Source organism: Furipterus horrens, unplaced genomic scaffold, assembly GCF_987537825.1.
Source record: "Furipterus horrens unplaced genomic scaffold, mFurHor1.1.pri manual_scaffold_5, whole genome shotgun sequence".
NCBI lineage: Eukaryota > Metazoa > Chordata > Mammalia > Chiroptera > Furipteridae > Furipterus > Furipterus horrens.
In genome coordinates, this window is record NW_028327175.1 from 137,323,571 (window position 1) to 137,339,222 (window position 15,652).

A 15,652-nucleotide genomic window follows, 5' to 3' on the forward strand; every position below is an offset into this window, starting at 1 on the left:
CATAATTCTCTTCTTCTGTCTTGCTGCTTTTAAGATTCTCTCTTTATCCTTAATTTTTGACATTTTGATTATAATGTGTCTTGGTGTGGTTCTCCCTGGGTCCAGTTTATTTGGAACTCTCTGTGCTTCCTGGACCTGTAAGTCTATTTTCTTCCCCAAGTTAGGGAAGTTCTGCTTCATTATTTTTTCATATAATTTTTCAATTTCTAGTTCTTCTTCGTCACCTTCTGACAACCATATAATTCGGATGTTTGCTCTCTTATAGTTAGTTGTCCCAGAGGTTTCTGAGCTTCTTCTAATTTTCCTCACTTTTTGTTTCCTCTTTCTGCACTGGTTGACTGTTCCTTCCCTATGTTCGGATTTGTTGGTTTGATCCCTGGTTTTCCTTCCCTCACCACTTGTTTCATATGTGTTTTTGTTCATTTCAGCAGGACTAGCCTGCCTTCCTTCCCCGTCTTGATTAGGTCCCGCTGTTATTTCTGTAAGCTGTCTTATAACCATAGCTCTGAACTGAGCCTCAGAAAGGTTATCTAGCTGTTTGTCTGTTAATTCATGCATTTGCTTTCTGGTCAGCTGTGTGATTGGGATCTCTATCATTATCCCTGCCACCCTGACAAGTTTGTTTACCTATCCTTATTGGGCGGGGATGTCACACCTCCTACACTATCAGGGGCAGAACCCTGTGCACTCATCACTGCCCAGCGACCCTTTTCACCACACTGTGGTGCTTTGTGTGGGGGCGGGGGTCCAAGATGGATTCCTGCCATTCTCTCTCTGCTGAGAGACTGGGAGCCTCCTCCTCCGTCCCCACGCCCTCTGGGCTTCACAGTCTGAGGCAATGGAGGTCTGCCTTCCCCGGCATTGGAACCACGAGCTGACGGGTCTGGTCTGCAGCCAGGGGTGCTCCCCAGACGCTTCTCGCCTCCCCTTAAATACGGGTGTCTGCTTATCGCAGTCCCGCCGCCCGTCGCTGCAGCTGCTGCCACCAGCACAGCTTGACCTCTCTGCCCTGGCTTTGCCCCTCCTACCCGTCCGGACGAGCACCACTTGCTTATAACTTCATATGTTGAACTTCCATGGGGCTTTATTTTCTGGAACTTCTGGTTATTTCTGGTTTTGCGGTAGTTGTAGTCCTTCTTAGTCGTGGAGGGAGATGGAGGGTGTCAGCCTAGGCCTCCATCTTGGCCGGAAGTCCTCTATTTCTATTTCTTACTTACCTATTTTTAGACATTATCCAATTTCCTGGTATGGGAGGTGAGAATTTATTTCTCCAATTCCACCTTATGCAGAATACGCATGAACACACACACGATTCCCCTTACTCCATTTCCCTCAATCTAGTTAGATCACATTTTAACACCATTCTGACTATAGAAACAGTCTATGATTGTGTTTCACTTTTGGCACTTTCTTGGACTTAACCATGATTCTTTCATTCAATTCATGAATTTCTATATCTTAATTTTAATTATTTCTAAATACTGAGTCAATGTTTCTACCTTCTAATAATGACTTCCCTATTATTAAGAAATCTCAGATCATCAATCACTTTTCTTGTACTTGGTGTCTCCTCTCACACCTGCATTATCCCCCTAATCATTTTGAAGTTGATATTTTCCAGGCTGGTGTTGGCAACCTCCCTGCTGATTTCATTCTCCTTTGAACACCCCTGATCCTTGAGCCCATGGCTTCCTCTGACATGACATCAAACATTTGGATGAAAAGAGAAAATAAGGGGTAAAGTTTCTGTCAAATGTACAGGTCTGAGGATAAACTCCTTTAATTCATACACAATTTGACAGTTGCTTTTGAGAATTCTGATGATGTTCTGAATCATCCTTACACATGACATGATGTATCTCTCTGGACGTTTTTGTGATTTTCTTTTTAATCCTGGTGTCTGAAATGCTATGACCCTGTGTCTTGGGTGGAATGTTTTTATTTCATTCACACTGATATATGTGATAAGAGAATTTTCTACCTATGTGGCAAACTACGGAGGTCTTTCCACCAGAGCTAGCTGTTCACTCTATGGAGTTTTTTTGTTTGTTTGTTTGTTTTTTAATCTGACTGCTGAGTTTTAGGAAGCAGGATGGAGAAAGAAGCTAAGTCTCTGAATTCAAAAAAGGGGTTTTTAAATCATTTTAAAATTGTTATTCTATTACAGTTGTCCCAATTTTTCCTCCTTTGCCATTGTCCTCCCCTCCCTCTCCTCTGCTCCTTCAGTCAAGTCCCACACTGTTGTCCCATGGTTCATTCATACATGTTCTTTGACTGGTTCCTTCCCTTTCTTTCCACCATTATCTCCCTCCCCACCCTGTGGTCACTGTCAGTCTGTTCCATGTTTTCAAGCCTGTGGTTCTATTTTGTTCGTTACTTTATTTTGTTCATTAGATTCCTCTTACAGGTGAGATCATACGGTATTTGTCTTTCACTGACTGGCTTATTTCACTTAGCATAATAGTCTCCAGTTCCATCCATGCTGTTGAAAAAGATAGGAGTTCCTTCTTTCTTTCAGCTGTGTGGTATTCCATTGTATAAATGTACCATAATGAGATATCACCTCACACGTGTCAGGATAGCTATCATTAATAAATCAACAAACAAGTGCTGTCAAGGATGTGGAGAAAAGGAAACCCTAGTGCACTGTTGGTGGGAATGCAGACTGGTGAAGCTACTGTGGCAAACAATATGAATTTCCTCAAAAAACTAAAAGTGGAACTGCCTTTTGATCCTGCGATTCCACTGCTAGGATTATACCCAAAGAATCCTGAAACATCAATTCAAGAGAACCTATGCAACCCTATGTTCATAGCAGCACTATTTACAATAGCCAAGTGCCAGAAACAGCCTAAGTGCCCATCAGTAAATGAGTGGATCAAGAAAGAGATTCTTACCTAACCTTTCTTTTCAGCCCTACTCCTCACTCTTTCCCTGTCATTGTCAATGTTGCTGAGTGTAGAGCCTGTTAGGTTTCATCTCTCTATAGAGTAAACCTCCCTCATTGTATTGGGAAAAAACAGTTACCTGATAAAAGGAGTTGTCAAAGAAACCTGGGCAGGGATAGCTACCTTTTTCAGCCTGTTGGTACCTCTACTTCCTTTGACATTTGGTTATTCTAAACACCAAAACTTATAGAGATGTAGGGACACAAAAACTTCCTCATCATATAACTTCCTCTTCAGACGCTGAGGTTACAATTTTATCCTCTTATTGAATTCATTATCTCCTTTCAATATGCTCTCTGGGTTTCAGAAATTTGTTGAAAATTTGTTGGCTGTTTCCTGACTTCCTCTAATCCAGCTTTAAAAGACTAATTCTCATTTGTAATAGGTTATGATCATTTTAATGAGATTTTGACCCAGGACAAAATAATATATATTTCTAAATTGCTATGCATTACCATAACTCTTTAAAAGTAAATTTCTAACATAAAGTGCTTTGTAAAAGATCAAATTATCGACCCCTCCTCCCAAATTCTTATTTTGGCAATCAACACCATTCTGGAAACAGATTTCTGAAATAAAAAAAAAATTCCTTTATGCAGCATCCTTTTTTTAAATCCTCACCCAAGTACATTTTTTAAAAATTGTTTTTAGAGAGAAAGGAAGGGAAAGAGAGAGAAACATTAATTGATTGCCCTCTCAAGTGTGACCTGACTGGGGATCAAACCCACAACCTTGGTGTGTGGCCTGAGTGTGAATTGACCCTGCAATCTTTCCACCTACAGGATAATGCTCCAACCAACAGAGCCGTACCAGCCAGGGCTACACAACATCTTAAGCCTAAATAGTAACACTATTCTTGTGAATCTAAATTTTTGAAACATTTTCTAGACTGTGGAAATTAGACAGCCTCATTAAATCTCTTGGATTTTAACTTATGCTTCAGTAAGGAGAGTTTCCATTAGAATCCTGCATTTTCAGAATGAGGAGAGATCTCTGCAAAAACATACCTACTGTTCAAAGTGAGTAGCCTTTTCATTAAAAAAAAAAAAAAAATGCAGTCCCTGCCCTGGCCAGTGGCTCAGTTGGTTGGAGTGTCGTCTTGTATACCAAAAGCTTGTGGGTTCACTCCCCAGTGGGGCTGTGTGTAGGAGGCAACCAATCAATGTTTTTCTCACATAGAGATTTCTCTCTCTCTCTCTCTTTGTCTCTCTAAAATCAATTTTTAAAAAAATCCTCAGGTAAGGATTTTTAAAAATGCTGTCCCAGTGAATTCATGCTGGCTGTGCCTGTCACAGATAACCTCCTGTGAAATCCAGACACTGCTTTATTCCTTTTGCTACTTCCCAGTGTTTTCACTCCTCTCAGTCATCCACCTGTGTTATAGAAAGATGTCCTATTATTATCCCTTCTTTAAACCTGGAAAATTAAGGAGGTCAAAGAAAAATTTTAATAATGACACTTTCTTAAGAGAAACAAGGTGGAATGCACTTGCCCATGCCTTTTCTGAAATTCACCCCTCCCACCATGTCCAGCATACCTAAGACTTCTGGGTGCTTCAGCAGGACCAGGAGAGTGTATCTCAGGGTGGTACTTGTTGTTTCTGTTCCAGCTCCAAAGAGATCAGCTACAGTGACTGCCAGGTTTTCCAAAGTAAACACTGGCTGTGGATTGCGCTTTTCCTAGGAATAGTGTGAAGAAATTTTTAATATTAAAAAAATCATTTTTAAAAAATTTTAATTATTTTTCTATTACAGTTGTCTCATTCCCCCCCCCCCTTGCTCTCTCTTCGCCGCCTCCCTCCACTCCCATCATCAATCGCCACCCTGTTGTCCATGACCATGGGTCATTTACATTAGTTCCTTGACTAGACCCTCCCGCTTCTTTTCCCCATTTTCCCCCTCCCACCTCCCCTCTGGTTACTGTCAGTCTGTTCTTTGTTTACATGCCTGTTTCTATTTTGTGTCTTTGTTTTGTTCATTAGGTTTCTGTTTAAATCATTTTTTATTGTTATTCTATTACAGTTGTCTCAGTTTTCCCTCCTCTGCCCATCCCACTCTCCCCACTCCCATAGTCAATTCCCACACTGTTGTCCATGTCTGGATCATTCATACATGTTCTTTGTCTAGTCCTTTATCCTTCTTTCCAACGTTATCCCTCTCCCCACTCCTCCATTCCATCTAGTCACTTTCAGTCTGATCCATGTGTCCTTGCCTGTGGTTCTATTTTGTGTGTTAGTTTATTTTGTTCATTAGATTCTTATTATAGGTGAGATCATACAGTATCTGTCTCTAACAGTTTGGCTTATTTCACTTAGCATAATATTCTCCAGTTCGATCCATGCTGCCGTAAATGGTAGGAGTTCTTTCTTTGTTTCTGCTGTATTCCATTGTGTAAATGTACCACAGTTTTTTGATTCACTCATTTACTGATGGGCACTTAGGCTGCTTCTGATACTTGGCTATTGTAAATAGTGCCGCTATGAACATAGGAGTGCATAGTTCTTTTGAATCTGTGACTCGGGATATTTAGGGTATATTCCCAGCAGTGGAATTGCTGGGTCAAAAGGCAGTTCCATTTTTAGTTTTTTGAAGAAATTCCTTATTGTTTTCCACAGTGGCTTCACCAGTCTGCATTTCCACCAACAATGCTCTAGGATTCCCTTTTCTCTGCATCTTTGCCAGCACTTGTTTGTTGATTTATTAATGATGGCCATTCAGACAAGATAAAGAAATAAAGCATACAAATTGGAAGGAAGGAAGTAAAACTGTTATTATTTGCAGACGACATGATAGTATATAATACACAGAAAACACTATAAAGACTTCCAGCCAAGATGGAGGCCTAGACTGACACGCTCCATCTCCCTCCACAACTAAGAAGGACTACAACTACCGCAAAACCAGAAATAACCAGAAGTTCCAGAAAATAAAGCCTCATGGAAGTCCAACATATGAAGTTATAAGCAAGTGGTGCTCGCCCAGACGGGTAGGAGGGGCAAAGCCAGGGCAGAGAGGTCAAGCTGTGCTGGTGGCAGCAGCTGCAGCGACGGGCGGTGGGACTGCGATAAGCAGACACCCGTATTTAAGGGGAGGCGAGAAGCGTCTGGGGAGCACCTCTGGCTGCAGACCAGACCCGTCAGCTCGTGATTCCAAAGCTGGGGAAGGCAGACCCCCATTGCCTCAGACTGTGAAGCCCAGAGGGTGTGGGGACGGAGGAGGAGGCTCCCGGTCTCTCAGCAGAGAGAGAATGGCAGGAATCCATCTTGGACCCCCGCCCCCACACAAAGCACCACAGTGTGGTGAGAAGGGTCGCTGGGCAGTGATGAGTGCACAGGGTTCTGCCCCTGATAGTGTAGGAGGTGTGACATCCCTGCCCAATAAGGATAGGTAAACAAACTTGTCAGGGTGGCAGGGATAATGATAGAGATCCCAATCATACAGCTGACCAGAAAGCAAATGGATGAATTAACAGACGAACAGCTAGATAACCTTTCTGAGGCTCAGTTCAGAGCTATGGTTATAAGACAGCTTACAGAAATAACAGCAGGACCTAATCAAGACGGGGAAGGAAGGCAGGCTAGTCCTGCTGAAATGAACAAAAACACATATGAAACAAGTGGTGAGGGAAGGAAAACCAGGGATCAAACCAACAAATCTGAACACAGGGAAGGAACAAACAGTCAACCAGTGCAGAAAGAGGAAACAAAAAGTGAGGAAAATTAGAAGAAGCTCAGAAACCTCTGGGACAACTATAAGAGAGCAAACATCCGAATTATAGGGTTGTCAGAAGGTGACGAAGAAGAACTAGAAATTGAAAAATTATATGAAAAAATAATGAAGCAGAACTTCCCTAACTTGGGGAAGAAAATAGACTTACAGGTCCAGGAAGCACAGAGAGTTCCAAATAAACTGGACCCAGGGAGAACCACACCAAGACACATTATAATCAAAATGTCAAAAATTAAGGATAAAGAGAGAATCTTAAAAGCAGCAAGACAGAAGAAGAGAATTATGCACAAAGGGGTTCCAATTAGACTATCAGCTGATTTCTCAAAAGAGACTCTTCAGGCAAGAAGGGACTGGCAAGAAATATTCAAAGAAATGAAAAGCAAAAACCTACAGTCACGATTACTCTATCCAGCAAAGCTGTCATTCAGAATAGAAGGGCAGAGAAAGTGCTTCCAGGACAAAGTAAAACTGAAGGAGTTCATTAGACCCAAACCACTGTTATATGAGGTGTTAAAGGGACTGGTTTAGAAGAAGGAGGATCAAAACTATGAACATTAAAATGAAAACTGTATCACAACAACCAACAACAGAAGCTAGGGAATCGAAACAAAGGCAAACTAAATAGGCAACGAGAATGGAAAAAATATTATAGGTATGGGGAGCATATTGGGGGGATGTCAGCAGTGAGGGGGAAGGGGGGAAAGGGAAGAAGATGATGCAGGAACTAAGAAACATAGTAGGAGGGAGTGAAGTAATCAGCAAGATGTTGAGAAGAACTAGATGCACAACCAATGGGCATGGACTAAGGGGGGGAGCAACTGTAAGGAGGAGTCACTGGGTGGAGGGGAACAGAGGGAAAAGAGATTGGGACAGCTGTAACAGCATAATCAATAAAACATATTAAAAAAAAAAAAAAAAGAAAGAAAACACTAAAGTCGCCACCAAAAAACTACTCGACCTAATAAGTGAATTTGGCAAAATAGCAGGATACAGACTCATTATTCAGAAATCGATGGCATTTTTGTATGCCAACAATAAAATATTAATAAGAGAAACTAGGAAAAATATCTCATTTACTATGCAACAAGAAAATAAAGTACCTAGGAATAAATTTAACCAAGGAGGTAAAAGACCTGTACTTGAAAAACTATAGAACACTGAAGGAAGAAATTAAGAAAAATACAAATAAATGGAAGTATATACTGAGCTCATGGATTAGAAGAATTAACATCATCAAAATATCCATACTACCCAAAGAAATCTCTAGATTTAATGCAATCCCAATTAAGATATCAATGGCATATTTCACAGATCTAGAACAAATATTTCAAAAATTTATATGGAACCAAAAAAGACCCTGAATAGCCTCAGCAATCTTAAGAAAGAAGAACAAAGTAGGAGGGATCACAATACCCAATATCAAACTATACTACAAGGCCATTATAATCAAAACCATCTGGTACTGGCATAAGAACAGACACATAGATCAATGGAACAGAATAGAGAGCCCAGAATAAACCAATGTCTCTACAGTCAATTAATATTTGACAAAGGGGACATGAGCATACAATGGAGTAATGAAGAAATTAACAAATTAATTTATTAGAATTACAGTTAATCCAAAATAAGTCACATCATTATAAAGTTAAGCCAACATGTTAACTGCAAGGTGAAAATTTAGAAAAAATAGCTATATGGATGTCAAGAGACTGTAACTTAGTTGACACAAGCATCATTTTCTGCTGCCTTATCCCTCACTTGCCTGAACACTCCGTGCATCACCTCTTTTGCAGGTAGGTTAGCCACGCAGCCTAGTTATTACACTGAGATATAAGCAGAAGCCTATTAATATAACTTTTCTATTTCCTCCTTCTTAAGCAAAACAAAGATGTGAAGTAGAATAGACATCATCTTGGGGTGAGAGGATTTAATCACAAAGTGAGGCTTAAAGATTAAATATGGGTGAAGAGAATTGGAAAGTATTTGACTTTTTGATGTTTCGGGTCATCTGCACTGTCCCTGCACTGACACATCACAAAACTCATTTTATGTGAGGTCAATAAACCCACTATTTGTTAAAGCCATTTTTTAATAGCTTTTCTTTTATTTGTAGACAAACAAAATTTTATTTGGTAGAAATAAGTAAAGAGGTGAAAGGCTTGTACATTGAAAACTAATACCATTATTGAACAAAATGAGTAATAAATGAAAAACCATCCCATATACAAGTAATGGAAGGTTAAACATTGATAAGATGATAATACTCCCCGAAACTATATAAAGGTTCAATCCATCCCCATTAAAATTTCAAAGGACCGGACTTCCGGCCAAGATGGAGGCTTAGACGGACACGCTAGGTCTTCCTCTACAACTATAGAGGAATACAACTACTTCAAAACAAAGGATAACTAGAAATTCCAGAAAATAAAACTACACGGAAGCCCAACATATGAAGTTATAAACCAGCGGTGCCATTTGGGCAGGTAAGAGTTAAAGAAGGCAAAGCTGTTTGCGGAGCGGCGGGCGGGGTGGCGAAAAATCCCGGAGGCAATCAAGCCCCTGGCGTGCGTGACTCCAATCAAGCCCCTGCCGGTGCGCGACTCCGGGCGCTGGGGAGAGCAGCCACAGCATCGCCTTGAACAGTGAGGCCCAGGGGGGCGGGAGGACGGATCCCGGTCTCCTAGCTGAATAACTGTGTGAATCCATCTTGGACCCCCGCCCCCACAGAAAGCACCACAGGGCTGCGAAATAGGTCGGGGACAGGCAGGCGCCGGCCGGTCGCTGATTTGTGACGCGTACACAGGCACTGCCCCCGACAGCCAGCCCAGGAAAACAAAACGCATCTGTCAAAATGTGGCAGACAAATATAGAGATCCCGGTGGCACAACTCACCAGACAGCAGATAGAGAACCTGACAGATGAACAGATAAGAAACCTGTCAGAGGCTCAGTTCTGGGCCATTGTTATCAGGTGGCTTACAGAATTCACAAAAGAGCAGGAAAAAGATATGAAAGAAGCGAAAAACTTTCATAACGAAAGGAACAAAACCACATACGAGACAGATGGTGAGGAATCCAGAGTTCATTTCAACAAACTGGAATATGGAGAAGGAACAAGCAGTCAACCAATGCAGCGAGAGGAAATAGAAAGCAACAATGAGAGGATCAGAAACCTCTGGGACAGCTATAAAAGGCCCAACATAAGAATCATTGGTTTGCCAGAGAATGAGGAAGATGAACTAGAACTTGAAAAATTGAGTGAAAATATAATAAAGGAGAACTTCCCAGACTTGGGGAAGGGAATAGACATGCAGGTCCAGGAAGCAAGGAGAGTTCCCAAGAGACTGGACCCAGGGAGAACCACTCCAAGACACATTATAATCAAAATGTCAAAAATTAAGGATAAAGAGAGAATCTTAAAAGCAGCAAGAGAGAAGAAAAGAATTATGTACAAAGGGGTCCCAATTAGACTATCAGCTGACTTCTCAAGGGAAACACTACAGGCAAGAAGGGACTGGCAAGAAATATTCAAAGTAATGAAAATCCAAAACCTACAACCACGAATACTCTATCCAGCGGAATTGTCATTCAGAATAGAAGGACAGAGAAAGTGTTTCCAGGACAAAATAAAACTGAAAGAGTTCATTAGATCCAAACCACTGTTATATGAGATGTTAAAGGGACTGGTTTAAAAAACAGAAGCTAGGGAGATGAAACAAAGGCAAACGAAACAGGCAACGAGAGTGGAAAAGGAACTGTGGGTAAGGGAAGCATAGTGGGGGGAGGTCAACAGGGAGGGGGAGTGGGGAGAGGGAGGGAGATGATATAGGAATTGGGGATCATGGTAGGAGGGAATGGAATAGACGGAGAGAGATTGGGAGGAACTGTATGCACAACTAATGGACATAATCTAAAAGGGGGGGACAACTGGAGGGAGGGGGGCCACCGGGTGGAGGGGAGCAGAGGGAAGGGAAATTGGCACAAATGTAATATTTTAATCAATAAAACACATTAAATCTGAAAAAAAAAAATTTCAAAGGACCTTTTCAGTAATGGAAAAATCCATCCTCCCAATTCATACAGAACTATAGGAGAAGGACTCAACTTCCCAATTTGAAAACTTACTACAAAGCTTCCATAATCAAAACAACAAACTTCTGGCAAGAAGACAGAAGACAAGACCACAGAAATAGAATTGAAATCTAGATATAAACTAACACACCTATGACCAATTTATTTTCAACAGGGTGCCAAGACCATTTAATTCATAAGAAGAGTCTCTTCAACAAATGATGCTGGAACAAGAGGATAACCACATGGAAATGGATGAATTTGGATCTGTCCTTCACTCCATATGCGAAATATAAATCAAAATAGACAAAAAACTTAAGTATGAGAACTAAACCTATAAAACTCTTAGACAAAAATACGGGGTAAATCTTTACAAATTCAGGCTTGGCAATAGATTCTTAGATTTGACACCAAAGAAACAAAAGAAAAAAACATAGAAATCAGACTTCATAAAAATGAAAAAAGGTTGTGCATCAAAGGATATACAGTATTCCCTCACTTATAGTGGATATTACATTCTAGACACCCCTGTGAAGTAAGAACCTTACATTTATTCTACACTCTTAAACCTATGTAACTTTAACAACATATGTATACAGTACCACAAAATCCCATGATATAGTGAAAAATCCATGATAAATAGTTAAATATAATATTTTTAAAAATCCCACGTTACAGTGAGGCCGCGATAAGTGAACTGCAATATAGAGAGGGGCTACTGTAATCAAGAATGTGAAATGACGATCTACAGAATGGGAGAAATATTTGCCTTTCACATATGTATAAGGGTTTAATGCCCAAAATACATAAACAACTCTTACAGCTCTACAGCAAAGACAAGGAACCCAATGTTTAAAAGGCAAAGTACTTGAATGACATTTCTCCAAAGAAGATATACAAATGGTAACAGCACAGGAAAATATGTTCAACATCATTGGTCATCAAGGAAATGCAAATCAAAACCATGAATTACAACTTTATATTAACCAGAATAGCTTTAAAAATTACCAAAAAGAAAAAAGAAAATAAATATTGGTGACTATGTTGGAAATTGGAACCCTATTCATATACTGCTGCTGGGACCGTAAATGCTGCAGTCACAGTGGAAAAGTTCTGCTGTTCTTCAAATGTTAAACATAAAATTACTGTATGTACCATCAACTCCTTTCCTAGAAATGTAGCCAACAAAAATGAAAACAAGTCCATGAAGAAATATGCACACAACACAAATGTCCATCAATAGATGATGGATAAACGTTGATGAACCTCTGAAATATTATGCTAAGTGAAACAATCCATAAACAAAAGGTCACAATGCCCTGAGTTCTTTTAATGTGACATTTCAGTAACTAATCCAGAGAGACATAAAGCAGATTACAGGTTAACAGATGATGGGGTAGGAGGAATGGGCAGTGATCATTTAATGGATGTGGTATGTTTTTGCAGAGTGATGGAAAAGTTTTGAAATTAGGGAAAGCTAGTTATTGGACAATATTGCGGAATGTACTAAATACCACTAAATTGTATACTTTAAAATGGTTAATTGTATGGTATTTTTTTTTTACCTCAATTCTTAAAATGGTAGGTAACACCATGAATTGATCTACAAATTTAATGCAATCCCTAAAAAAATCCCACTGGTTTTTTTCGCAGAACCTGACAAATTTATTTTAAAATTCATATGGAAACTCAAGGGACCTAAAATAGCTAATAAATCTTGAAAAACAACAACGTTGGAGGACTCCCACTTCATGATTTCAAAAGTTACCAAAAACCTAGTAATGAAGACTACCAGATAGTGTGCTACTGGCATAAAAATTGATACATTGATTATTGAAATAGAATTGCGATTGAACAAATACACCATCACATTATCAATGAATTGATTTTTGATGAGGATGCCGAGGCAATTCATGTGGGAAAAATAGTCTTTTCAACAAATGGTACAGGGTTCATGCTTACCAATACCACCCTCCAACTTCATTCCTGTGCCATTTCATTTAATTTTACACTCAATTCAGGCTTCTTTCTTCCATCCACCCATTTTTCACCACGTCCTCTGCACCTCTATATCCACCATTCACCCATCTGAAATTCTTTCCTCAGTCCTTCACTGTAAATGTATTAAGATTTATTTCCAACTGCTAGACATGCAGGAAGCCCAGCTGGTTAAGCCAGTCTTTTCCATTCTCTTATACATTGTGTGCAATGATCAGCTCCCTCTTCACATTATGCTATTTTGTATTTTCTAATGTTTATAATTGTTTCCATGTGACCTGCAGTGTCATTCTGTCTCTCCTCAGGTAGATCATTAGTACCAAAAAACCCCTAGGATTAATGTAATCTACTTACATAACAATTGACTTATTATTTAACAATTTAATATTATATCTTCCATAATCTTTAGTGTAGATTCATGCACACTATGTCTTTAAAATGCTTGTCAGAATTACTTGCCTACCTCTTGAAATATCGCTGGTAAATACAGAAAATAGTCAATGAACCACAAGATGCACAAGCAGTCAAATCACTGAGCTCTTGTTAACAGTTTACCTGCTCCATTTTGATCAGGAAATAATCAATAAAGTCCCGAGGATTGTTAATGTCCAGGGATGCTTGATGTTCCCTTGCTTTCTCCATAATATAACTTTTTAAATGAGCAATATTTTTAAATAATTTGTTATGACTCCCTGGGAAATAGTCAAGAAGAGCAGGGTAATTATTGCAGACCTTGAAGAGAAAAGAAAATGATAGTTTATTAGATAAAAACACTTAATTAAGACATATACTGATGCTAAGTCCTGGTTAGAAACTGTACTGTAAATATTAATGGAATATGAATTTTTTAAATAAATAAGTAATTCTCTACACTGATAGGTGTACTTGAGGAGACAGTTTTGATGAGGGGTCAAAGATGATAATCATTTCCTATACTCATACATTATGTTTATAGCATTAAAACATCTGTATATTGATTCTCTCATTTTTTACATCAATTCTTCCCTACAATCTTGAAATATGGAATCGCGTGAAATACTAAGATTCACATTTTGTAAATGACAACAGAGTGGAAGGGAGTTTGGGCAAACTGACATAGCACACAAAACTAGTCCCTACTGTTTCTATTTGTCTAGTAGCCTCAGACATCAAGTCAGTATTTTAGAGCTGGGAGGGTCCTGACGAGATCATGAAACACAACTCAACATTTTATGTATAAAATAACTGTGTACCAGAGCAGTTAAGTGACGTCTCTAAGATGACATCATTACCGTTTTTGCAGACTACAGAACATGTCATCTCAGCACAGGGTAAAATTGTGATGTTTGTTTATGGTTCATACACTATATAACCAATCATTGTATCACCACCACCCCAAAATAATTACCTTGTCATTTAGATGCCAACTGAAGCATCAAATACTCTACCCTCATTAGTGTTCCCTAATAGCATCTGTGGTCCCAAATAGCCTCCCTTCTTGAAGGAGAAATTCTCTTTCTTCTTAAATGCCAACTAATGTACTGAAGAAGCCACTAAGTGTTGATTAGATGACAAGACTTGTGGGTAATGGAAGCCCTTTGAGGAGAACAAAAATGTGCTATAGGCTTGTTTTGGGAAAGTTAAAAAATACGTTATGGGAAATTAGACTTTGCAATTTAGTGGAACATCCACTAGACAGGGTCAGTGGGATTGAATTCCAGTTCTATATTCTAGACAGGCCTTTTCCAGTCTATCATTACAGGGCTCAGCCAGATTTCCCAGATAAGCACTTGATGATGCTGAGCTCTGGAATGGACTGTGGTGTCCCCCCATTCACTTCACAGCTTAATAAATATAGAGATTTGGATGTTGAGAAAAGAGCATAAAGGATTCCTTGGGAAGAAACAATCTTGTCCTCACCTGTATCCATGGAGAACTCAGAATCCTGACATTCTCATCCAACATTTCCATCATGTTTAGAAAATTATGATCTTTATAATCAAAATGATTCTGGAGAACAATGGAGCAGATCACATTGCAGGGAGCACAGCTCAGGATAAAAGTGGGATCACAGGGTGATGCTAAAGAATCAGAAACAATTTCAAAACACCATTAAAATATACATATGAAACACTTAGTTTATGAAATAACAGGTAAAGGTAATTTTAGAAACTTTAGAGTAATTCTTCCCAACAAATTCCTTAACAGAAAAATATTCAACATGCATAAATGCAATACATCATTTTTACCTTAACCTGAGTATTCTATTTCAACCTAGCTAGTCAAATAATGGTTTTCTGAAAAATACTCACTTAACATCCACTGCCTTTATTTGTACCCTTTCATCCAAGCTGCCTGCTAATTTGGAGGAAAAGAGAAAGAAAGAAAAAATTAAAGAGGCCATTTTTATATCATTTCATAATTAAAGTTATCAGTGCTGAAAATCATTTGTCTGCAAAATCTGTAAAAATTAAGTGCTGATACAGAAAAACAATAGGGAGATGAAAATATTTTATGTATAATGAATAGTCGAAAGAATCAGGTGTAAAAGCAACATAGGGAAAGCTAAAGAGAGGGAGACTGGGTGAATTCATGTAAAGGGAGATTGTGAGTGAATTCATGTATTTGAAGAAGTCAGTAAAAAAGCAGGAAGCACTCATGTTGTATGACAAGAAAAACTAATTCAAGTGTACAATTACTATAAAAAGGATTTTTTGTATAAAATAAAAATAAAATGAGAAATTTTATTTCAAACATAAACCCCAAGTAAGAGAAACAAAAGAATGTAAATTGATAAATGGAGTTTTTTTCATCTTTTATTTCAAGATGGCAGTGGAGTAGTGATTACTATACTCACCTCCTCCCAGGACCAAACTGGAATTACAGCTGAAATATAGAGCAATTTACCTGAATAACTAACTGAAAATTA

General features: G+C 39.0%; 1 protein-coding gene across 1 annotated transcript in view; it reads right to left on the minus strand.

Moving 5' to 3' along the window:
* Window positions 1–15,652, minus strand: part of LOC150009946 (cytochrome P450 2C19-like) — a 49,291-nt gene that overhangs the window by 8,929 nt on the left and 24,710 nt on the right. The window contains exons 4-6 of the mRNA XM_090277934.1: window positions 14,644–14,804; window positions 13,300–13,476; window positions 4,486–4,627 (exon numbers count right to left, since the gene is read on the minus strand). Coding sequence (XP_090134060.1) covers window positions 4,486–4,627; window positions 13,300–13,476; window positions 14,644–14,804 — 480 coding nt within the window. The remainder of the gene's footprint in view (window positions 1–4,485; window positions 4,628–13,299; window positions 13,477–14,643; window positions 14,805–15,652) is intronic.